The 25,669-nt window shown below is 34.1% G+C and overlaps 5 protein-coding genes across 5 annotated transcripts; 3 read left to right on the top strand and 2 right to left on the bottom strand.

Annotated features, from left to right (window-relative positions):
- The first annotated feature begins 241 nt into the window (after positions 1-241).
- Positions 242-5,316, top strand: LOC123314416 (coatomer subunit gamma). Its single transcript, XM_044899700.1, has 10 exons — positions 242-400; positions 458-588; positions 693-1,087; positions 1,141-1,270; positions 1,329-1,686; positions 1,806-2,163; positions 2,292-2,535; positions 2,598-3,189; positions 4,039-4,299; positions 5,088-5,316. The coding sequence occupies exons 1-10, from the start codon at positions 361-363 to the stop codon at positions 5,216-5,218; spliced, it is 2,640 nt and encodes an 879-aa protein (XP_044755635.1). The 5' UTR covers positions 242-360; the 3' UTR covers positions 5,219-5,316.
- A 377-nt stretch (positions 5,317-5,693) lies between these two features.
- LOC123313602 (YEATS domain-containing protein 4) lies at positions 5,694-6,951 on the bottom strand. The gene is made up of 4 exons (XM_044898551.1): positions 6,794-6,951; positions 6,445-6,726; positions 6,203-6,392; positions 5,694-6,150 (listed from the first exon to the last, which is right to left on the bottom strand). Exons 1-4 carry the CDS (start codon positions 6,839-6,841, stop codon positions 5,990-5,992), a joined length of 681 nt encoding a protein of 226 aa, XP_044754486.1. The 5' UTR covers positions 6,842-6,951; the 3' UTR covers positions 5,694-5,989.
- An 89-nt stretch (positions 6,952-7,040) lies between these two features.
- Positions 7,041-10,114, top strand: LOC123313601. The gene is made up of 4 exons (XM_044898550.1): positions 7,041-7,238; positions 7,517-7,822; positions 8,033-8,591; positions 9,071-10,114. The coding sequence occupies exons 1-4, from the start codon at positions 7,141-7,143 to the stop codon at positions 9,965-9,967; spliced, it is 1,860 nt and encodes a 619-aa protein (XP_044754485.1). The 5' UTR covers positions 7,041-7,140; the 3' UTR covers positions 9,968-10,114.
- Positions 10,115-15,934: 5,820 nt separating this feature from the next.
- Positions 15,935-22,885, bottom strand: LOC123313599. The gene is made up of 6 exons (XM_044898548.1): positions 22,568-22,885; positions 17,300-17,402; positions 17,070-17,243; positions 16,818-17,012; positions 16,339-16,493; positions 15,935-16,278 (listed from the first exon to the last, which is right to left on the bottom strand). The coding sequence occupies exons 2-6, from the start codon at positions 17,357-17,359 to the stop codon at positions 16,056-16,058; spliced, it is 807 nt and encodes a 268-aa protein (XP_044754483.1). The 5' UTR covers positions 17,360-17,402; positions 22,568-22,885; the 3' UTR covers positions 15,935-16,055.
- LOC123313600 (endoplasmin-like) lies at positions 17,984-25,669 on the top strand. The gene is made up of 11 exons (XM_044898549.1): positions 17,984-18,207; positions 18,276-18,362; positions 19,102-19,695; positions 19,757-20,618; positions 20,694-20,707; positions 22,835-22,909; positions 23,295-23,444; positions 23,536-23,716; positions 23,792-23,952; positions 24,507-24,942; positions 25,208-25,669. Exons 1-11 carry the CDS (start codon positions 18,162-18,164, stop codon positions 25,581-25,583), a joined length of 2,982 nt encoding a protein of 993 aa, XP_044754484.1. The 5' UTR covers positions 17,984-18,161; the 3' UTR covers positions 25,584-25,669.

Below are 25,669 nucleotides of genomic sequence, written 5' to 3'. Positions count from 1 at the left end.
ATTTGCTAACAAAAGTTGCTTTGATGATTTTTGAATTTCAAATAAATGAAATCATAGAATTTTGACAAATCGCAAAAAAAAAGAATAGGTACTGAACTTGAAATTTAACTTTAACTTATCTTTTGCAAACATCAATATAGATATAAAAATGAATTTGGTCATGAAATGAACCTATGTAAGTTGAATAAGAAACTCAGAATGAAAGCATTCATGTTTAAGTTTTCCTTCGACTTTTTCTATTGTCATATGTCAAACGTCAAAAAAGATGAGAAATTCTATGGTCCATGTCAAATCGTCTTCTGTTGACGTGTAAATTTGTAGTTTTAAATATTTATTCTGGATTATTCTTGTTAATTGAAAATGGGATCCTTTAAAAGGGATAAAAAAGAAGAGGAAGATGGTATTGATTGAAAATAATATCAAATTTTCCTCTGCTTATGCATGGTTAATTTTCTAGGTGGCGGAAATCCTTTCCAAAATGTTGAAAAGACTACAGTATTACAAGAAGCGAGAGCTTTTAATGATACCACCTTAAATCATCGAAAATGTACCCATATCCTTACAAAATTACTTTATTTGTTGAATCAGGTCAGATTCCTTTACTTTTTATCAGCCCGACTTTTTCACATGCAGATATATTCATATATGACATATAGTATGTAATAACTTTTGATAGCATATCTATCTTACAGGGCGAACAACTCGGTACAAAAGAAGCTACCGATGTTTTTTTTGCTATGACAAAACTTTTTCAATCAAAAGATGTAATTCTCAGACGCTTAGTTTACCTAGGTATTAAAGAGCTCAGTTCGATTGCTGATGATGTTATTATAGTTACTTCAAGTTTAACAAAAGATATGACAGGAAAGGAAGATCTGTATAGGGCTGCAGCTATAAGAGCTCTTTGCAGTATAACAGATGGTGCAATGCTTCAAGCCATAGAAAGATATATGAAACAAGCTATTGTTGATAGAAATTCGGCAGTAAGTTCTGCTGCCTTAGTCAGTTCTTTACATTTAACTAAATTAGCTCCAGAAGTGGTGAAAAGATGGGTAAATGAAGCCCAAGAAGCTGTTAACAGTGATAAGTAAGTGTTTCAAGATGCATTCTTTGTAAGAAATTAAAATAAATATATTTTAGTATTATGGTTCAGTATCATGCACTTGGATTGTTGTATCATATAAGAAAGTCAGATCGTTTGGCTGTCACTAAATTGGTGGCAAAGCTGACCCGTATGAGTTTAAAATCTCCCTATGCGGTTTGTATGTTGGTGAGTTATTTAGAAAATTCATGGGGGTCAAATATTTTTGACTTTATGTAATTTCCAGATTCGTATTACCGCAAAGCTCATAGAGGAAGAGGATTCTGGTAGTGACTCTCCTCTCTTTGAATTTTTAGAGTCCTGTTTAAGGCATAAATCAGAAATGGTAGTTTATGAAGCCGCTCATGCTATAGTTAATTTGAAACGTACAACAAGTAGGGAACTAGCCCCTGCTATCACTGTACTTCAAATCAACTGTGGTTCGCCTAAACCTACAGTTAGATTTGCTGCTGTACGTACATTGAATCAAGTGGCCATAACTCATCCAGCTGCAGTAACTGCTTGCAATATGGATTTGGAAAATCTGATCACTGATTCTAATAGGTCCATTGCTACACTTGCGATAACTACACTTCTCAAAACAGGTTTGTTTAGGAATATTTGTTGTAGTAATTGAATTTGCATTTAAAACAAAATGTATCAAATTTTTATTCCTTCAACTATTCTGAAGTATCAACAATATGATGGAATTCTCCTTTCCCAGGAGCTGAATCTTCTGTTGAAAGACTTATGAAACAAATAGCTACTTTTGTCTCCGAAATAAGTGACGAATTCAAAGTTGTTGTTGTGCAAGCCATCAGAGCATTAGCATTGAAATTTCCTAGAAAGCATAGCTCTTTGATGAACTTCTTATCTGCAATGTTGAGAGATGAAGGAGGCCTCGAATATAAGGCATCAATTGCTGATACTATAATTACTATCATTGAAGACAACCCTGATGCTAAAGAAACAGGGCTTGCACATCTTTGTGAGTTCATTGAAGATTGTGAGCACACTTCATTAGCTGTGAGGATTCTGCATTTGTTAGGAAAAGAAGGCCCCAAAACCAAACAACCTTCAAGGTAACTGAAAAAGCTTGAACACTATTACTGCTATTGATAATTTGAATCATTGCAGTAAGGAATAATATCCCAATTTTCAATTTATGTTTTGAGATATGATGATTCACTATATAAAAAATTCCCTTTAGGTATATTCGTTTCATCTACAATCGTGTCATTTTGGAAAATCCAACAGTGAGAGCAGCTGCAGTTTCAGCAATGGCTCAGTTTGGTGCCACTTGTCCTGATTTATTAGAAAATATTCAGGTTCTATTAGCTCGGTGTCAAATGGACTCTGATGATGAGGTTAGAGATAGAGCTACTTACTATAGCCACATTTTGAGGCAACAAGATAAGAGTCTTTATAACAATTATGTACTGGATACACTTCAGGTAGGGAGACTGGATTTTTACCTTATGTCGAAGAGTTTTGTTATATTTGGGAATTTCCATAGGTATCAGTCCCATCTCTAGAAAGATGCCTTAAAGAATACATCCAAGGAAATAATGAAGAACCATTCGACATCAAAACAGTACCGATTGCTTCAATACCTGCTCAAGAAGAAAAAGAAACCAAACAGAAAACAGACGGTATGCTTCATACTACAGGGCCAATCAAACCAGCCCCTGTATCGCGAGAAGAAAACTACACAGAAAAATTGTCAGCCATACCAGGAATTCAAGCAATCGGTCCTCTTTTCAAAAGTTCAGAAGTGGTCGAACTTACGGAATCTGAAACTGAGTATTATGTCAGATGTATCAAGCATTGCTTTATGCACCATATGGTGCTGCAGTTTGATTGTCTGAATACACTGAGCGATCAACTTTTGGAGAACGTGAAGGTACAATTGGATCCCAGCGAGGGATATGAGATTGTCGGTGAAATAGCTTGCCCTAGGCTGCCATATAACGAAACTGGAACATGTTATGTGGTGCTCAAATTTCCAGAAAATGATTTGCCAAATTCCATTGGAACATTTGGTGCCGTTTTGAAATTCATTGTGAAAGATTGTGACCCTACCACAGGTCTCCCAGACAGTGACGGAGGTGAGTTTTTTTGAATTTCAACAGAGATCATCTACTAAATCCAGTTTTTTGTCGAACAAAAACGCCTAAATTACCGATTTTGTATGGAATGTGGCAGCATCGCAATTTTTTTGCGAAAAAAATATTTCCTCTTTCATAACCTGAATTGAAATTTGTTTGAAAAATCCCCATACCTGATGAGCAAATAATTATTCAAAACGAACCCAAAATTCTGGTGCATTCCATCGATTCTGGACAAAATCCATAGGATTTGTCACAAAATTTTACGTCGACGGATTCGAAAATGCGAGCTTTATCGGACCCACAAAAAAAATTCTAATAACTCAAACACATTTTTTTGATTTCCTCCAAAATCAATAGGTTTCTTTACATTGTGGATGCCATATCCCTGCCGAAATTTAATTTGGTTTGATAGCTTCAAATTTGTGACTTGTAGTGTGTCCACAACAATGCATTACACACAGATGAACTGAATTTTTGACGGAATTTTTTATGTCCTGTGAAACGGATTTCTGAATATTTTTTTTATCGAAGGGGGGCGCATGACAAGCTATGCGGTAGGTGGCGTTTGTAAACAAGGAGGTTGTCAGTTTATGGATAAATGATGGATGATTTAAGAAAATTCAACGCCAGTTTCATTATCAATTTTAAAGTTAATTCATTTTTATTCCTACCAAAAAATATACTGAAGGAGCTTTTAAATCAATGAGAATTTTTCAAGTTGAAATTTGCATTCACGAATAGGATAGTTTTGAGAAACTGAATATCCTCTGATACTTTCTGTACATTTATCAGAAATCAATGTTTTAAATTTTGTATAGAATTATATTTTTCGCTTTTCTTCTGAAGGCTATGATGAAGAATATATGTTGGAAGATCTTGAAATTACACTTGGAGATCAAATACAAAGGGTGAACAAGGTGAGCTGGAATACAGCATGGGAAGAAGCTGATCAAAGCTTTGTTGAAATGGAAGATACTTATTCCCTCAGTTCCATGAATACTTTAGATGAAGCGGTAAAGAATATTATTCAGTTTCTTGGGTTACAACCAGCGGAAAGAACAGATAAAGTACCAGAAGGAAAAACCACTCACACTTTGCTGCTGGCAGGTAATTACAATGCTTTATATCTATTAGGCAATAAAAAAACTTGCAGGATTTGTGAAAAGGAGAAGGAAATTGACGAACAAATAAAGCTGCTTTCCAGACAGGTGCGCGATTCCCCAAGGCTTGATGAATTGCAGCTTCACGCGCCAAAGCTTAACTGTCAAATTAAACTAACCCAACTCTCATGTATGTGAGCAAATATAACAAGTTTAGGATTCCACAGCTGGCAGAATTTCGGAAAAAGGGGAAGGGTCATACCAATGAGTAACAACAAGAGATTCCAATTCACAAGGCAAGACCTCATTCACAGAAATTCAACCTTGAATGCAGAGGCACTAACTCTCACACATTCGATGAGCTATTCCTGACATGGGTGACCAATCAGGGGGCTTACATAGACAGAACTCAAGGTCGTTGACAGGCGTTCTACCCAAATTCATGAGTGAAAATTCTTGTTATTACTCTTTGGTCTGACTCTCCACATATTGGTACAGCTTAATAAACAAATGTGTTTATTAAGCTATTGGTACGGCGAAATTAGGAATGGTGCTCTCCCAGGACCATCCAACTGATGACTGAAATGTGCAAAACCCCTAGGGAGACTGCTAGATTTATAAGGAGATTGATGATCTCCTTAGAAGCTGATCGAACAATAGATTCAACTTGGTCGCACTTCTGAAAGGCTGAACTCTGGCCATTCGACCCATTGCACACTGGATCATCTTGGTTACACTGTCACCTTCTTTTCATGGTGTCTCCATGTCATTAAACATATTTATATTTATTTTCAGGAGTATTCAGAGGTGGTTATGATATACTTGTAAAAGCCAAATTAGCTTTGGCAGATGGAGTTAACATGCAACTCAAGGTGAAATCCACACAAGAAGATGTAGCTGACCTCATTATTTCAGCTGTTGGTTAATTACATTTTACTATTGTTAGGTATTAGTATAATATCGAAAATTTTATTATAAATATTCTATGTTCAACTGTATATCCAAAATAAAGTGATAACAATTTCCTCTTTCTTTGAATTGAAATTTTTATAAAAAAGGGTCTGAAGCACTGTGCTTCTGAGTTTATGCGAAACTTAATAAAACAACAAAAATGGTCTCCTGTTGTTGATGTGAACAAACAAAAGTTTTAACTCTAGTTACAAATAATTACACCAAGTGGCGCAGCGTAGAGAAAAAATTACAAGAAATCTATCAATTTGAGCATCTTCTGAAATGAAGAAATCACCTAAATTTTTTTTAAGATTCTGAATCTACAATTTCTTTTTTTACAATGTTCTCTCTTTAACTCACTCCTGAAAATTTGATCAGTTTTTAGAAATTCACAAACCCATCAAAAAAAAAAAATCATACAGCAAGGTTGAAAGAAAAACTCAATATTACGCATGGAAATGTTTATTTCTAATGAAGAAATTGAGATCTTTGTTTCTTCAATCTAATGAAAAGACAATAGAAGTATCACATGATGATAAATGAAAAAAATTAAACATCAGTGATTCAACTTTTTGTCAAATGATTTGATGACAGCATCAGAACTTTTTCTGTTCTTCAACAATGAGTTCAACCAATAGAGCATTATGCCTCCAATAAGAGAAGCAGTTAGATTTTAATATAATGAAGTTCTAAAACATTTCTCAAATCACAGATTCAATGAAATGATCAAAAACATATAATTAATTTTACGCAAACTGTTGATCTTGTACCTTTGCTATTTCATCTTTAAATTGAGATATTATTTCTCTAGCAAGTTTCAACCTGTTTTTATAAGTAGCTATTTCCATTCTCACTTTTTGTTTTGCATCTAAAATAGTTTTCAGCGTTTTTTCCTTTTTATCTTCAACTGTAAAAATTCTTCATTAATTTATGCAAATCAATATATACAGAATAGTTACAATTTGTATTATGTTCCCATCGTCCAAGTGTAAGCTGTTTTGTGTTTATAAGTAAATGATGCATCAGCTGAGTAGGATCTTGAAATACTATTTCATCATAACTTTCAGACACCAAACCTTTACCTAACTCCATTCCTAGGTCACTAGTACCTCCTGAATGGAACAACTTAAGGATGTGATACATAGTTACCTAAAAACTCGCATTGAACAAACACAGTACCCACAATTTTCAGATGATTTACCGGTCTTTCATTAGGATCGTGAAAATGAATTTTGATAACTATTTCAAACTCTCCCCAACCAGTCTCACTTATTTCATAAGGAGGTTTTACAACTATACGGTTGGGATTTACATAACTTTCATGAAGTTTGAAGTGAACTTTTTTTATATAAGTTGACATATCTTCATTGTTGTAGGGTTTCACATAAACAGTCCATTGATGGGTATGACCATCTTCCTCTCGTTTTTTGCCAAAATATCTAGCTACATTACCATACACTATTGGCTTTACAATGCATACTCCCTGGAAATGACCTTTCGTAAATGCTCCAATTATGAATTAAATAAAGTAGACAGATATAATATAGTACCTTTATCCTACCCCCAGAATCCGGTCCAAAGTCAGTAGGTAAACTCATATCTCTAATCAAAATCTCTCCTTATTCAATAAAAAATCAAAACAAAAATATTTAATTTGTAGCCAAACATAACCAAGAAGACTGCGGCAAAGAATCTACTACAAAGATAATCTTCGATCTACTACCACAGATGGTGTTGATGTTTGGAAAAGTTAACAGTTAATGCCGATCACAGATCTCTGTACAGCAATTTTAACAGTTAAGTCAGGTTAAGTTAATGGCGTAGCTACTTTTTGATAGGTTAATTTTTTCATCCCGCCAAAACGTGGTTTTATATTGTAGAGAGCTCGAATTCGACAATGGATGAGCTAGTAGAAATCATTTCGTTTTCATTATCAATTGTAGCTTTATTTTCGATGTTTACACTGCTGGCTGTGAAAATTTATTTTAAAATAAGGTAAGCATCTTATCTGAAAATGATGCAGTGGGTGTAAAAAGTATAATGAGGAATAGAAAATTCTAAACAAATATTTCCAAAAACCTCACTGAATCTTTTCCTCAAGTCGCCTTTCAATATTTTTCACAATTAGTTGTGTGTTGTAAATACTACAAATAAAATATGATAGATACCGTTCCACACAACAGTTGTTGTCTCTGACCGTACTTAAGTTAGCAGCTTAAATGTGGGTGGTCATGCACATATATGGTGTATCTTATTATGTATAATTTCTGCAGGAGATGTTTTCCAATATCAGTTAATTGTTGGTTCTGCAATACTTGGACCAGGGTGCCTTATGACAATCAGAATTGTTTTGACTGTCCCAGTTGTTTACAATACAATGGATTCACTGAAGATGGTGGATATAACAAAGTTATTGAAGCTCAACATAAATTCATTAAAACACCAAAATCCAAATCTCATAGAAACTCAAATGGACTTTGCACTTCTTGCAACCATAATCAACAGTTAAAAATAAGTCAACTAGCAAAATTCACCCCACTTATTGAAGAGAATTATGATGAGGAAATAGAACATTTCAGGTATGTCCTCTTTGATAATATTGGATAATGGTTATTATTTAAACTGTGTCATTGGCTTTGTAGTCACAGTACTCTATGAAATATCGATACATTTTTACGAAGATATCACAATGTACAAGGCCAGTAATCGAGGCTTATGATGTTTTGGCGAAAATGTATCTTTATAGCAATAGAGCAACAGTAAATTCAAATTGATATATTTTGTTACAGAAACCAACTGGAAAAAGCATATGAATTATGTAGGCCCTGTAAGAAATTTTTAAAAAATACATTGTTGAGGGAAAAGGCTAATTTCCTTGGAAACCATGTCTTCAACATCCAAAAAAAAGGAAGAAATCTTTACGAAAGGCTGATAAAAAAATCTGCTGTTTGCAGTTCAAGACCTCACTTACTAGGGGTTCTCAGGGGTATTCAGGGTCTCTTGGCAATACTCGTTATACTGAAAATTACATCAGATGTTCTGAATAGTTTGCAGCCAGATTGGTTTCCTGTTTACTTGCTGCCATATCTTCAGTTGTATCAAGACATATCAACAAGTTTATCATCCATGATCAAAAATAAAATATTTACCTCATTCAGTCTTTCATCAGGTGATTTTGAATTCAACAACTTATGGGTTTACAGTTCTATTGGTTTCTTTATACATCTTCCCTTGTTATCGATGGAGCAGACTTTGATGTGCATTAAAATAAATCAATTTTTATGCTGGAGCTTCTTGGCACTTTTATCTTGGACCAAATCGCAAGAAATGCTCATGAGTTCATTTCAGGTAAGAATGTATATTATTTAACAATCATATTGAAATGGCTATTATAGATGATGTTTACCAAAAAAGGCAGAGTTGAGTTTGGTAAATGAAAATACACTAATGTTCGCTCATAAGGAACCGTCAAAAACGGTTCGTTATAAGTGAAATTCCCAATAAAGGATAAATATTATACCTATCAGGAATTAATTATTATTTTTATTCTCTAAAAATTGGTTCGTTATAAGCAAAAGTTCGCAAAACATGGAGCCGATATAAGCGAACATTATTGTAGTAGCCATAAGTACTCTATCCACAATTCTGAGAAGATAATTCCTAAAATATCACCTCATTTTCAATAATACCTGCTAAATCAACTTTTGACCATTCAATATAGCTTTATGTTCAGAGCTCTGTCTGTGGTTATGATCATTCATTTTTTTCATAATTCAAGAATAATCTCAGTAGATTTATCATTAAAAAACTTTCATTTTTCATTTCAGATCGTTTGCGCTTGCCTCATATTCTATAATTCATTCTATGAATTCCAAACAACTCTTAGTATTAACAAAACTATGAAGAAACTGCCTCGAAGCTGTAACACCAGCTGTGATAGTGACGATTTTTCTGATAACGAAGAAGATTTCAAATCATATAATCATCATGACTCTATGTTCAATAAGACTGAAAATCTCACTGCCAACAATATATTTAATAGAATGTCCAAAACCACCAGGAGTGGTTCTAAATCGAGCCCAACCTATAGGTCTGACCTACAGAATTTAAATCTGAGTAAGTCAACTTTAACATTGGAAACAGCAGATCCATTATTATTCAGTAGATCATCTTCTCCAAAAAATAAACAAGGCCTTATATCTCCTTCCAAGTTGAGTCATATTGATCAGAATTCATGGGTTGCTGGAGGTTTTTGGAAAAGTGACGATGGAACACTTATACCCATTAATCCAAATGCAACTAAGTCTTACAGTCAGAGTTCAGGTTTTTGTTCACAAGTGAATGGGAAGTTCCCTTCAGTTTTTAATAGTGACCAATTTCATTCACTGCCCACTTCAATTGAAACTTCACTTTCTGGAGATTTTGACAGGCTATCGTTAGCCCCAAAATCGCCCTATGTTTCTCCTTCAGCTTCCCCGCCTGTTTCAAGGATGGAGAATCTCAATTATGCCTCGCCAAATCATTATTCAAGTCCTCATAATTCTTTTAACTCGTGGACTTCCAACCAAAGTTTCGTGAAATATATGATGCCACCAGCTCCTCTGGGTTTGCATAGAATTGATACACCTGTTGGTTTATTTAAATCTTCTCTGGGTTCAGCTGCAAATAGTCCCAATTCAACTTATATTAATAGAAACTTTGGAATGCCTAGAAGTTCTCTGTGAGGAACCCAACTGGAATATTAGATTGATTTTGATATTTTTCTGGTGGAGATCACCACTTGATGATTGATCCAATTTGGGCCTGATTTTTAAGAAAATGAATGTATTCACTTAACTGCCCCTAGAAAAAAGTCAATCTAATTTTGGGGAGCTTGTTATATGATTGGCAAGTAATTACTTTATTTTGTTGCAAACATTATATCCTAAAGTCTTTGAATCTGTGCCAATTTTTGCAAAGTTAGTTATGAACTTTGCTAGTGTTCTCCCTTTTTATGTACTGAAAATATTTCATTTTCTCCTGCTATATTTAGTAAGTGAGTTAGTGAAAATGAGGAACCATGGGGCTTTTTTTAAGTTGAATCCATTTGCATAAAGTGAAACCATAGATTTTTATTAGTTGTGAAAATTGACATGATTTCTTTGGGCGATATTGTATATTTTTTACCCACATTCCCACATAGATGTGAACCGAGTACTTTCAACTCCTATTCAAACCAAATAAAAAGAACCATTAAAGAAGATATTGTACTCAAACATATAATGCACATGGATTCTAACTATACAGAGTGTCACCTACAGATTACATATTGTTGTTGCATGTTGATCAGACAGTCACTGCACTGTGAAGATTAAAATTCACCTTCAGTTAGGAGATACTCTGGATAGCTAAATAGCGCTCCCACAACATAATCAAGATGATTAATATCTTCATCAAAATTCTCCTGGGAGCTCTTGATGTGAATAGTGCAAAATTTCAATTCAACATGATCTTTCTAGAATATTTGTTAATTTAATGTTGTACGAATATTGTACAACTCTTTACAAGAATTAACTTGCCCTTATATGACTTGTTTGTTGTGAATTTTATCAGGGATTTAAGTATTTAAGGCGAAACCTTTTATTTTCTATTTTTTCATTTGTTCGAGTTCTAAGAAGCTTCAATATGTGTCAAGTCACACAATAGGAATAATTCTGAATATTTTAATTTAAGTTTTAAAACCAATTTGTATATTTGATTATCCATGTTATTATGCTGGTTGTAGGGTTTGGTATATATAACTTTCCACCTAAATATTCGGATGAAAACACCCAAAAACATGTCGTTTTTTAATTTGACAGATATTAATTCACATCATTACTCACAAGATATGGTTGCCTCACCTTCATAATTATCAACTTGAAAATTTCTAATGACACTGTAGGACTCGTAATTTTTTGCATGTTCTTTCAGTAATGATCGAATGGATAAAAAAAATTGAGATATTATGATTAGTTCACGAGAAAAGGAAAAGATTGGAATATCGTATTTTTGAATTCAGAATAACGTACGTCCAAAAAAATTCGTCCTCAAGTAGGCTGTGGAATTTTGAAGGTTGTTGTTCGGTGGCTGGGAGTATGTCTTTCCTTGAATTACTTCATCTTCCCAAAATGTAAACAATGATGACGTCAATCTATACAGGGTTAGGATTATTTAGAGGCTGACTATAGGAATATCGAAAACCGTTAAAAATATTTTATATATATATTGCTGTAACTCGATGTCTAGTATAAAAAGTTACAGAGAAGGATTACATTACGTTACATGATAGAAGAAAATAAAGGGATGCTTAAATTACAAAAAAGTAGTACACCAGTATAATCGCTCTATAGGATTATGACTACACACCGAATTTCGTGTAGTTATCTCTAAAAACAAATGAGTTATGAAGAAAAAATGATAATCTCGATTTTCAGTTTTTTCGAGATATCTCAGGAACCATCAGAGATATTTGGGAACTGTTTACACCCACCCACTCATCCTTGAATAACGCAACTTTTTCGTAATTCAAGCTACCCTGTATTTCTAACGGTTTTCAATATCCCTGTAGTCCCCCTCGAAATAGTTCTGACCCCGTATATTGTATTCTTGTATGGAGAGTGGAAAGACACTTTTTAGGAAAAGTTACCTGTAAATTTCACCCAACGTGCGAAAAGCATTTCTGTCATTGAGTCAAAATATAAGAATCCAAACAATCTGAGGCGGCTAGAAATATTCTTGGTAAAACTTTTAACCGAAGTTCATGACTACACTAAAGAACTGTATTAAATGAAGATAACAATTGGACAATTCATCAAAATTCATTTTTGCTATAGAAAGGCATGATGCTTTCTCCTTCATAACATCCTACTGTTAAAGTTCCACAAAAGAAAATAGGTCCTATATTTTGTCTTTGACCGATGCACACCAGACCCCAATTTTTGCTACAAGAGTATATAATCAATCTTTTCAATTTTCTGACAACATGTCAATCTTCATGGAAATAAATTGGATATTTTTTATTCAAAATCGTGGGACATATACTCCAGCCACTTGAGATAAAACCTGAACAGTATTTGTTGAGCTTTTGTCCTCATATTTTCATTATTGCTTAATAACTCTGGGGTTTTCATTTTTGGTCAACCACTTCCTTTTTTGCTTGAACAAACCTGTTTCTCAACATATTGCAAAACAGTATTTTGGAAAGATTGATAATAATCTACAGCAACATTGGGATACTTCTATGAAGTCGCTGGAACATCTAAGAATATTTCCACTCTCCTTCTGTTTTCTCCACAGCTTTGAAGTAGGATTCAATAGTAAAAGCTTTTCACACGTCCGTAAAAACCATCTTTTCAATTTAAATTTTTGTTCAACAGCAATCCAAAATGCTAACTTATAGTTCACCTGAAAAATAGTAGAGCACAAGCTAAGAATTACGTTAAGACACGAAATATCGACGTTCAAAATTCCATAGCCTACTTGACGAATATTTTTGAACGCACGTTTTGTGTCCCAATATACAGAATATCTGGATGAAAAAGAAGAGAAAATTTCGTATTTTTAGCATTTATAATGATGTATGATCAATTTCCGCACATTCCGACTTCTGAAACCACCAATTCAATACCTCACCAATGGAAAAAATTGTTAAATTGAATCCGGAGTTCTAGCTGGACATTCTACAGTTTAAAGTCCACCTATCCTTCCTGAAAAATTCTGTTCCAAAAAAAATGCTAACTTTAATGGGGTGGAGGGTGGAGCTATAAAGGGTTAGAACTATTTAGGGGCTGACTATAGGAATATCGAAAACCGTTAAAAATAAAGTTGTTTTCCATCCGCCTTCTCTCGATGTTTTGTGAGGTGTATTTGTTTCAATTTTTTGATTACATGACTCAGACCATTTAAAACTACCCCCGAGGATGATTTTTGAATAAAATCGAAACTAGTCGGCATTGTTTTAAGGAGTGGTTTTGGTCCTATGAACCTGACCTTTTTCCTGTCAATCAACTGAAGAGTTAAAAATAAAGGGTGGCTTAAATTGCAAAAAAGTAGTATGTACACCAGTATAATCGCTATATAGGATTGTGACTACACACCGAATTTCGTGTTGTTATCTCCAAAAACAAATGAGTTATAAAGAAAAAATGATAATCTTGATTTTCAGTTTTTTCATCAGAGATATTTTGGAACCGTTTACACCCACTCATCCTTGAATAACGCAACTTTTTCGTAATTTAAGCTACCCTATATTTTTAACGGTTTTCGATATCCCCCTCTAAATAATTCTAACCCTGTATTTTGTAAATTTTTCTCAATTCGAGGACCAAAAAGTCCGTGGCCGAACCGATTTTGAAAGCTCAAATCGAATAAAATTCTTAGCAAAATGTTGGTTGGTCTAAGTCGGAAAATTTTGTATAAATTATAAGTGTAATTGAATAAAAATGAAAAGAACTCTGTTTGAGTTTTGGAGGTGTAGGTCATCGTTTTTAAGGGTGAATAATAATTGTTATGATTTTCGGGTAAACTGCACCATGCATCGGAAAAATTTAAAAAATGTATATAATATCGATTACTACAACTGTTGTATTCCTCAAAGTCCAACTTAAATTTATGGAGAAAACGCAAAAAACCGCTTGTTCACTTACGATAAATTCTGCAGCTAAAATGATTCTCACAAACTCGCAACAAAAAAAAACTGCTTCTTTAACACGTGAAAATCTAGATTTTTTGTGATCTAAATATATTTCGCCAAAAAAGTATCGCATCACTGTATTTCAGAAGATTAGGAAGAATTACATTTTTTTGCCTAATTTTTTTACGGTCTGAAAGAAACGATGAAACATTGTGTTTATTCTTTTTTCTCTTGTGTACTGATAACCACATTGTTTACTGAAAATATGAAAAAAGTATATAAATTAGGTACAATGATATAGCGCTTTATATTCATGATGCGATACTTTTTTGGCGAAGTGTAGAAGTATTTTTGCTGCAATAATTATCATAGAAGAAAAATCTGTTTTTTGCGTTAAAAATTGGTGAATACAAAATATAGATTAGCTACAACTTTTACATTAAAATTTTTCCGATGCACGGTGCTGTTTATCCAGAAATCATAACAATTTCAAATCGATGTGCGCCTATAAAAATCTACGTGTTTTTGAAGTGTTTTCAAAACTTCATATTGAACGACATATTCAGGAGGAAAGTTATATTTGAGACTCCAGGGACTGGCCTAAGAGGGGGTGGGGGAGTTGTTACTATAGTAGGAAAAATTTCAAAGCAGTCGAAAAAATTCCAAAGAAGTTCGAATAATTTCTTTTCCCCTCCCCAAAAATTTGGCTTCGGCCCATCCCTGTGAGACAACCTGTCAATAACACTGCAATGATTTACTCGAAATGAAGTAATTCAGATATGTCATGTTAATTTTATGTTGATATATGTTTGTTAACCATAATGTGTGAATATTTTCTTTTGACTTGGCAGTTTTGAATCTTTCATCAACTTGAGTGGGATTTGATTTTTCACTCTGAATTGATTTGTGATATAAACTAGGCAATACTTAGGTTTAAGTGTTATAGCTCTAGATTTTATAATCAACATATTTCTCCTTTTTTAATTTTTTTTAATTTTTACCAAAGTATACTTCATAAACATTTTTCTCTGGAGGAATGAATCATCTAGTCAATTTATAAGGCATATTGTCTTACTTTTGTAGTTATATGTTGGTTATGGAAGTCCATTATTTATTTTTTGATATTGTTTTCAATATCTCTATCTAATTAATTATTTCGACAGCTTTTTAATTTTTCAATAAAAATGTGACATTATATTGTGGTATTTTGTTGAAAGTATATTATTATATCTTTACTTTCCTTTACTGAATGGGCTTGCTGGCATTTTTAGAATAGCCCAAACTGCTGGACAAACACAATTTTCAGGTCAATTTGAGAAACAAATATTTTAGGATTCGATGACGATATAAATGCTTGTCAAGCAAAATTTAAAAGATCATCTGAATTCACACGATTTTTTCTGATTATTTTTGTTCAAAATATTCACCATCTACTAGGTAAGTTTAAAAAAAACTTCCTAGGTACCTATTTTCATATAATTTTTTCTTTGCTACGATCTTCAGAGATATTGTTTCATTTTGTAGGGTTAAGAAGAATTAAGAATATTTTGAATTAACATGTGATTTAGAAAAACTGGTGCACTTGTGCAACTCACATTATGGGCGAAAAGAGTTAGGACAATTTGTTGAGATTAGAACTTCGTGGAGGATAGCAAGTCAGAAATCCCTGCTCCTCAAGTTGGGCGCCAGGTGTAACATAGCCAGGAATGGTTTTATTAAATAATTTTCCCCGTACTACTTGTTTGTTGATTAGGTGAAATGGTTTGACAAAACTTATGGACAACCAAAGAATTGCAATCAGGATAATATTTCAAATTATACCTCACACGTGTAATCTGATTATGTTATGATTTTTTTCTTGTCCATAACCATTTCAACTAAATAAAAAATTAAGTGGTACCAGAAATATTATTAAATAAAGCCACACTCGTGTATAGAGCTATCTTTACAGTACATTTTAATTCTGTAAATTAACTGAGTCCTAGATCTTGGTCTCCTTGGGGAACATAAAGACTTGAAAGTGAGACTTCAAAAAATAATATTTTCAAATTTTATGAATCTCGTAGACATTGATTCTTATACATCATGATCGTTTGGAAAATGGGGTAAAATAATTCTTCATTCTTCTATGAAAAGAATCAAGCAACATTGCCTTCAATTTAATCTACTAATTTATGTTGCATGCTACAGTTCTTCCATTGGTGCTTAGGAACGCATACTTTTTGCTCTGGGGGACATTCCCAAGTGAATATATTGCATGATTTAGGCCTGTTGAAGAATTGCGGATTGCTGGGAGTGTTGATGAAAAACCCTGGGTTCCAACCACGTAACCTCAGAGCTTCAAGAGTTCCTGAAGTTTTACTGATGATGCTTGAAAGAGCTCTGAAATAAAAAACCAATTTCACACGAATAATTTTACAAAATTTATCCTTGAATTATCACCTGGGTCTTCCCCAACGTGGAAATTCATAACAATCTTTATGTGGTGGTGGAAAAGAATCTTTGTATACACTTTTTGTTGCCTTCCTTTTATTGGCCTCTGTTTTGCACCACAATTCCCTTTTGTGATCAACTAAACCAAAATTCGTCAGGTTGTGCTAAAAATAATTGAATTTGAAATAGGATGTCTTCACTTAAACGTAAAAAGTTGAAAAATTCCTACAGAAAAATGTATAAGTGTCTGAAAATTTTTCCCATCTATTTACGATTGTATGAGCTCTTATAGTTTTGACCACCTGCACAAATTTCATTTAAAAATAATAACCCAATCAGAATGATTTATCCACAAAAGGGTATTTGAAGCAGAAACACCGCAATCACCCTGTACCTCCTAAATAGTTGCGTTCAGACCTAAAATATTTTCGGTCCACACGAGATAGGTTGACGAGTTTCTGGATACCCTTATTATCGCAGATACTCACGAAGGGTTCTAAGTATTCTTCCATTGGAAAATATTTATCAAAGCATCCTCTGTAATGTCTCTTTATTTGAACATCGTCATTGTACAACTTTGGGAAGTGATTGTATGACAAATCGCTGGTTGATGTGAAATTCTCGAAAAAATTAGGGTAATCATAACAGCCAGTTTTTGGGTGAACTATTGGATCAACCCCCGCCTTCAAAAAATAATCACAGGTTTATTAAATCCAGATTTTTGCTTCATGATATATTACCTGTCCAGCGGTTGCGATTTTCCATACCTCGTGTGAGTCATGAGAAACAGTTTTTGGAACATAATCAATGTTATACAAACTGTCGTTTTTCTGCTTTGGAAAACAATAATTCAGACGGTTTTCAAACCAATTTCCATGGAGTGTTTTCGCGGAATATTTCTGTTCATTTTCGGGCTAAAACGGAGAAAATAATTGGGTTGAACGGTTCATCTGTTCTTAATTTAACACACTAAATATTTTAATCCACGCGGTGGAGATTTATCGTCCTCCATGACCATATTCGAGTACATTTTGCGTCAATTTTTTTCCCATACATCCGAAGATTGAGAATAACTAAAAAACTTTCGAAAATTATTACTCCTACAGAAGCTTTACTTCAAGTTGACGTGTACTTTGTCCCCAAGTACCTATAATTTTCACGAATACGGTGAAATTAATATTAGGATCACGAATTCTTCATCATTCAGACCATTTTCGTCTCAAAAATCAAAAATAACAGACATTTATTGGGCTCTCTCGTCCCTGATAACAAAAGAAAAGTGCACAAAAGCTGTTTTCCAATTTAGGGTGAATGTCTTCGTTAACCTCAGACCGAAAAAAGTCACCACAACGATTTTCAAAATTTAAAAACACTACAAGTTCAAGTGTGAGCTTTTTTTTGCTTTTTGAACACTAGATAAGGAATAATATTTGCGATTGAAATTTAACATAATTCTTCAGGCATTACAACTGTATTTTACATCGGTTCATTTTAGTGTTAACAAATTTCCACTTCTTGCGTAATAAAATTTCAATTTAAGTGTAAGATTCAAAATTCAGCGCTTAAATATCACCCAATCAGATTCAGCCATTTGTATTTGGAAAGTCCGTAGGATATGCGCTGTTGGCATGAAGCGTGGAACGATCCTATTGGAAGAAAATGACGTTTGATAAATTAATTTCTGCATAAATCTCTTTTGATGATAGGGAATTGACAATTTTCCTTTATACCGGCTTTGGATTTCAGTAGGACGAAACGAAAAAGATCGAATTTCGCTCAACTAATATATTTTGCATTTAACATAACAATTGTATGAGTTTGAAGTTATAAAAATGAAGAAATTCCTCTTTATAGGAGTGTGTTTACTTTTTTTAATAGGTAAGTTTTGATAAATGAAATAAGAAGATTTTGTCTATTAAATGATCAATTTTTTCAACATATTTCAGGTTTTGTAAGATCCGATGAATTAGTAGATGAGCCAGCAGCAACTTTAGATGTAGATTTGGGAGCAAGTAGAGAAGGTTCTAGAACAGGTGAGCCGATAACGGGTTGCAACGTCATAATTTTCTAGTTTCAATCCCTTATTTTTGCGTAATTCATCAAATGTTCAATGATGAATTGATTTTTCTGTATTCGAAAATCCAAATGCATTTCAATCCTTTCTTGTGGAGTTAGATTGGAAATATTTGGTTTGTACCAGCCATACCTGGAAGATGCTCTTATTTGAAAAACGTCAATGAAATTTTTTTTATAAAAAGCCTTAAAAATGCCATATTAAAGCATTATGCTCGATTGTGTCTATAGCAAAAGATTTATAATTTTGTTGAAATCGCTGTTCTTGATCATCATTGTCAATGAAAATCATTTAAACATTTTTTAAAGTCGGGTCTCACTTTTGGTTTTCCGTCTCTGGTTTCTCGAATTTTTCATTGGGTGATGCTGTTTCTAATTTTTTGCGTATTTCTTGGATTTTCTGATCATCTATTTCATTTTCTTGATTGGTGCTATAAAATTTAGATGCTACAACAGGAGCTAAAAGGAAATTAAAATGAGGTTGCAAAGAAATGAATTGCATAAATAATTTTACTGATTTTTGTTGGCAATCCAATGTGGACATAAGAGTTTCCAATCAGAACTTTGGGTTTGAAACATAACTTCATAGGCAAATGTTTCTGCTTCAATTCAGCTTCATCATTAGTTTTCATCTTTTCAACCTCCATTTTGTTTAATCAATAAGATCTCGGGGTTTATGGAAACCATTTATTTTTTCAGATGATGAAGTTGTTAAACGCGAAGAAGAAGCTATCAAACTTGATGGCCTCAATGTGGCTCAGCTCAGAGAACTCAGGGAAAAATCTGAAAAGTTTACCTTCCAAACGGAGGTCAACAGGATGATGAAACTGATCATCAATTCCTTATACAGAAATAAAGAAATATTCTTGAGAGAACTAATTTCTAACGCATCTGATGCTTTAGATAAAATTCGTATGCTCTCTCTCACAGACAAAAATGTTTTGGATACGAATCCGGAGCTGAATATCAAGATTAAAGCAGATAAAGAGGCTCAAATGCTTCACATTACTGATACTGGTATCGGTATGACAAAGCAAGATTTGATCAACAACCTAGGTACTATAGCCAAGTCTGGAACGGCTGAATTTTTGAGCAAAATGCAGGACGCTAGCTCTTCTCAAGATATGAATGATATGATTGGACAGTTTGGTGTTGGATTCTACTCTGCCTTCTTGGTTGCTGATAAAGTTATCGTGACTACTAAACACAATGACGACAAACAATACATTTGGGAGTCTGATTCAAGCAGCTTCAGTATCGTAGAAGATCCTAGGGAGGATTCCTTAAAGAGAGGTTAGGAAATGAAGTGCTCATTTGAATTATTTACATTTAACCTCATTTTAATTCTTTCCAGGTACAACTGTCAGCTTGCAATTGAAACCCGAAGCCAAGGACTTCTTAGAAGAAGAAACCATCCGTAACTTGGTGAAAAAGTATTCTCAGTTCATCAACTTCCCCATTTACCTCTGGGCCAGTCATACTGAGCAAGTGGAAGAAGCTGATGACGATGTTCCAGAAGAGAAAGAGCCGAAAGAAGATAAAGTCGATGGTGAAGATGAAGCAGCAGTTGAGGAAGATAAAGAAGAAAAAGAAAAAACAAAGAAAGTCGACAAGACTGTCTGGGATTGGGAACTACTCAATGATAGCAAACCAATTTGGACCAAGAAACCTGCTGAAGTTGAAGAAAGCGAGTATGAGGAGTTCTATAAGGCGCTTACCAAAGATACTAACCCTGCACTTACTCATGTTCACTTTGTTGCTGAAGGAGAGGTTACTTTCAAGTCTCTTCTTTATGTACCTAAAGTTCAACCTTCCGAAAGCTTTAACAGATATGGAACTAAAACTGATAACATCAAATTATATGTGAGAAGAGTCTTCATCACAGATGAATTCAATGATATGATGCCTTCTTACCTCAATTTCATCAGAGGTGTTGTTGATTCAGATGACCTTCCATTGAATGTATCAAGAGAAAATCTCCAACAACACAAACTGATCAAAGTCATCAAGAAGAAATTGGTGAGAAAAATTCTGGACGCCCTCAAAAAAATCCCTGATGCAGACTACGAAAAATTCTGGAAAGAATACTCAACAAACATCAAATTGGGAGTTATCGAAGACCCAACCAACAGAACCAGGCTGGCTAAGCTTTTACAGTTCTTATCTTCGAACAGCGGAGAGAACACTTTCCTCAGCGACTATGTTAAAAGAATGAAGCCAAACCAGGACAAAATATTCTATGTGGCCGGATCCAGCAAGGCTGAGGTCGAAAAATCACCATTTGTTGAGAGGCTACTCCGTAAAGGTTACGAAGTTTTATATCTGGTCGAAGCTGTTGACGAATACGCCATCTCTGCCATTCCCGAATTCGAAGGAAAGAAATTCCAAAATGTTGCGAAGGAAGGTTTCAGTTTAGCAGATGTTGAAGGAAACAAAGAACAATTGGAGCAGCTCAAAACCAAGTTTGAACCTCTAACCAAATGGTTGAGCTCTGAGGCTCTGAAAGATGACATTTCAAAAGCAACCGTTTCTGAGAGACTCAGCGACTCTCCTTGTGCTTTGGTAGCCAGCATGTTTGGATGGACTGGTAACATGGAGAGGTTAGCTGTTTCTAATGCTCATCAGAAATCTGATGATCCTCAGAGAAGTTATTATTTGAACCAGAAAAAGACATTGGAGATCAACCCAAGACATCCTTTGATGAAGGAGTTATTGAAGAGGGTCAATGATGATCCAGCGGATAAAACTGCTATTGATATGGCAAAGATGATGTTCAGAACTGCAACTTTGAGGTCAGGTTTCATGCTCAGAGAAACAGCTGATTTTGCCCAAAGTATAGAAGGAATGATGAGGAAAACTCTGGGAATTCCTTTGGAAGAACCAGTGGAAGAGGAGGAAGACGAAGAAGTTCCTGAAGATGGCATTCCGGAAGATGAGAAAGCAGATGCGAATGATGAACATGATGAATTGTGAAGTGTGAGTGTGTGTTTATAGACTGTTTATTTAAAATAACTATGAATTATAGTTGTATCCAAGACTGGATTTCAGTTTTCTACTGTTTATTTATATAAATAATTCGAGGATGAATCAATTGTTCAGTAATTAATTTATTAAATAAATTAATTATTTATCTATTCATGTTTTGTTATTTGTTATACACTAATTTAGCCCTTCTCTAATCAACTCTGTTTTACTCTGTCCTGCCCTGTTCTCTTCACTCCACTGTATTCAATTCTTCTCTACTCCATCAAAATCTACTGAGTACTCTACAAAAAGGGCAGACCTTCGAAATTTTAAGTCAGAGGCTTCAATTTTATGTACATTTCTTTCAAAAGTGAATTCTCTGAATTTGAAAGGAATTCAGTGAAATTTCCAGTACAGTCACACGACTGGTCGATTTTTTTCGTTTTTCTTTCGTAAATTCAACAATTACGTTCGTATTTATTAAAATATCGAACTTGTTGACGTGATTCCAGTGATAAGTGTCAGCAAAATGATACCCCAGTAGGCTGATTGCATACAGAAAAATATCCGCTGAGAATTAGTATTGTCCCATTTGATTATTAATTTGGCGCAAAAGTGTAGACACTGGATGGCATGTCGGAAAGCCTGCAAAATTTACAATGCCACATTTCACCTTACCTTTGAAAACACCCTGTTAAAAAACGTAGCTTTGGGTAGTGCGTCAATCATCAGACTCGTGGCCTGAGAAGTTTTTTGAATGCCTTTGGACAAGTGGATTCAAAATGCAAAATCCTTAATTCCAGATATCAATAGGCATCAATGGTCTCTTTAAACCTCTGCTTGCAGTGGAAGGAATCTGAAGGCTCAGAATTGAAGAATAAAACATTGAAAAATATAGTTCCAAAACCGTTGGAGTGGATGTCCCGCTCTGAATTTGCCTTTTGCCTTCCTCCAATAAAATTATATCTGATATCTTGCATGGCATGAAGTGAATGTTTTTCTATTCTTTTATGGTATTTTAAAAATACCTTTCCTTGTGATTACAAAAAAAGTTATTCCGTTTAGGAGTTACTGAAGAATATAATAAATAGAAATTGTTTGCGAATTAAAAATGCATTAGCGCATCCCTTTCCAAATTTGATTCTTTCATTATTCAACGTTTTTAAGTTGGGAACTAACCAAATGAATCCTTATGACATACCTAGGATGAGTATGTTGTTTTGTTCATTTCAAAATTACGATTTTTCCAGCTTATTCGTAATTTATGATAAAGGAGTTCATAAGGTCACTATGTTCACTCAATTTATGACACACATTTCACATGTAATTCATTCTTGTAGAGACGGTATATCCACATCAGTATTATTGCTTATTATTGATATGTATTTTAGGGGCTTTCAATTTGTTTTACCAATATTTATTTCATGTATACTAGCAGAAGAAAGAAATAATGAGAAAGCGTTACTAGTGAAAAAGCATTTGAAAAGATTGAAGAAAGTAGAAGGTGCTATCAAATTGGTTGGTGGTAGGGGGGAATACGAAGGTAATATTTAAATTTAAACCTACACTTGTATTATTTATATATGTATGGTATAATTTTTGTTCAGTAGGCAGAATAAATAAAGGTTTTTAATTTGCTTCTATGTTAGAAAAGCAATATTAATAACTGATTGGTGGAGTTGGCAGCGTTAAATTGCTACAGAGCTACATTTGTGTAGCTCATTCAATCGACTGATTTTGAGGCTTGAAGTACATATTTCCATATACATATGGCGGAGTACTCAAGTACTCTGCCCTCGATAACTCAACGGTTTCAGATTATGCGTGCAAAAACTTCGAAAAGCTTCTCAATTTAATTTTTTAAAAGACAATTGAATATAATTTCTTTTTATTGCATATTTATGTCTTTACTTATTGTTTTTCCTCAGGAAATGTTGAAATTTTGCATGAAGGTAGATGGGGAGCTATATGTGACGATGAATGGGACTCAGCTGAAGCTAAGGTCATATGCAACCAACTGGGATACAAAAACGGAACAAGTAAATATACAGGAAACGCCTATTTTGGTCCAGCCAAACGTAATTATATATTTATTCACTGAAACTTTAATAGCATCCACTTCATAATTAAAATTAAAATGAATGAATTACTTTTATTTGTTTATTACAGGTAAATTTTGGATGGATAACATCTATTGTGAAGGTTCTGAGAAAGAAATTACATCTTGCAGATTCGATGGGTGGGGATCCAATGATTGCGATGTTACTGAAGCAGCTGGTGTCATCTGCGACGAACCTCCTGTCGAAGAAGAGAAGAAGCAGGAAAATCTTATTAAAAAAGAAACACAAATGTGAGCAATGATGATGCGAAAAGAAATTTAATCTTAAAAATATCAACAGAACGGTATACGGTTTATTGGTTGTAGGAAAAAATTACCGGATTCATTAAATCTGAGAATAGTTGGAGGTAGAATAGAACAAGAAGGAAGGGTTGAAGTAAAAACTGATTATGATAACTGGGAACCGATTTGTGGAGACGGATGGTCAATTTTGGAAGCTATGGTTGTTTGCAAAACTCTCAATTATGGTAGGCAAATGCAGATTTAACCAAATGAACCAAAGTATTCCGTTGTAGTTTCAATGTATTGAACATATATTATATAAGTATTAGTTTCGCAATGTAATACTGATTTTATGCAGGCAACTAAAATCTAAGAGAGGAACCAATCTGATTGGCAGATGGCGATCATATGATCCGTATTATTAGGAATATAGAAATGTGTTCAACAAACTTCCTTCTCTACATCTCTGTTTCCTAATCTGCTTCAATGTGCTGCTTAGTTTCAAATATTTTGTTTCCTTTTCCCATTATTTCCAGAAATATGTGTTTCTGCGATGCAGAAGTTTGGTTTAGTTGAGGGTGGCCCGCCAGAGAACAAAACGTCCTATTCAAAATCGTATAGCCCATCCAGCTTGGATGCTTTTGGGAACTTTCAACAGAGAAGCAAGTTTCTTGAACACATTTCCATATTGTTTAAACTAAGGATGAAGGGATACTAGCGCAGAATGAATAAAACGGCTCGCAACAAAACCTGCTTTACTAACCTTAAAACACAATAAAAAACAAGGGATGCTTTTTAGGGTATGCGAATAATGCCTTCCAAACTGACTACTTCGGTGGGAACTTAAGCAATCACAGTTATGCGAATATAAAATGCAGAGGCAATGAGATCTCATTCAGTCATTGCCTTTACGATGTGAATTCTGTTGGTATGTGTCCAGGAAAAGATTTAGCTGCAGTATCTTGCACTTCAAGCTTGCCAGATCTAGTAATTGATCATATAGATATTATGAGAACTGCCCACTTAGAAGACAGACAACTGTTTTTCCTCCAGTGTGCCATGGAAGAAAATTGCTTGGCATCAGAAGCATACAGAATACAAAGGGAGAATCCCAATGGGTGGCATTTAGAAACGAGAAGATTGTTGAGATTCACTGCCAGGATTTTCAATGCTGGTACCGCAGATTTCAGGCCATTTATCCCAAAACATCTTTGGGAGTGGCACATGTGTCACATGTAAGTACTAATACCAATGGCTGTAAAATATCAAATTCAAACAGATTTCAGTATTTGAAAAAAATAGTAATAAATCACGTTGCTCATAAAGCAGTATTTGTGTATTGGCATTTATTGTTCAGAAGTTAAGCGAGTATTAAAGATATAATCTATCACCAGGCTGGCTGACGCTATCATTAGAATGATTAATTCCGATATAAAAACTACGAGTTTTTCACTTGTTCGTGTTAAACAGTTTTTTGTTACTAAACAAACTTATTTTTAGGCATTATCATAGCATGGAAATATTTGCCACTTTCGATATTTTCAACAACAAGGGTATTAAAGTTGCTGAAGGACACAAAGCATCATTTTGTTTAGAAGACAATCAGTGCCTTCCAGGCATCGAACCAAGCTATAATTGCAACAATTTTGGCGATCAAGGGATATCTGTAAATTGCTCAGATATTTACAAATATACTGTGGACTGCCAGTGGATAGATATTTCGGATATAAAACCAGGAGTTTACACAATGAAAGTAGTAGTCAATCCAGAATTCAAGGTGGCTGAGATGTCATATGAAAATAACGCGGCATTGTGTACATTTTACTATTCTGAAACGTATGGAACTGTAACTAATTGTACTGTACAAAGACCTTGAAAAAATTCCTTTTTTTTATGTATTGAATCGCATCCGCGTAGTATTTTAGTTTGTATTTGTTTATTTATTAAAAGTTGCAAACAGAA

The sequence above is a fragment of the Coccinella septempunctata genome, chromosome 5 (genome assembly GCF_907165205.1).
Source record: "Coccinella septempunctata chromosome 5, icCocSept1.1, whole genome shotgun sequence".
Taxonomy (NCBI): domain Eukaryota; kingdom Metazoa; phylum Arthropoda; class Insecta; order Coleoptera; family Coccinellidae; genus Coccinella; species Coccinella septempunctata.
Note: the sequence above shows the minus strand (reverse complement) of the source record. Positions and strands in the feature narration are given on the sequence as shown.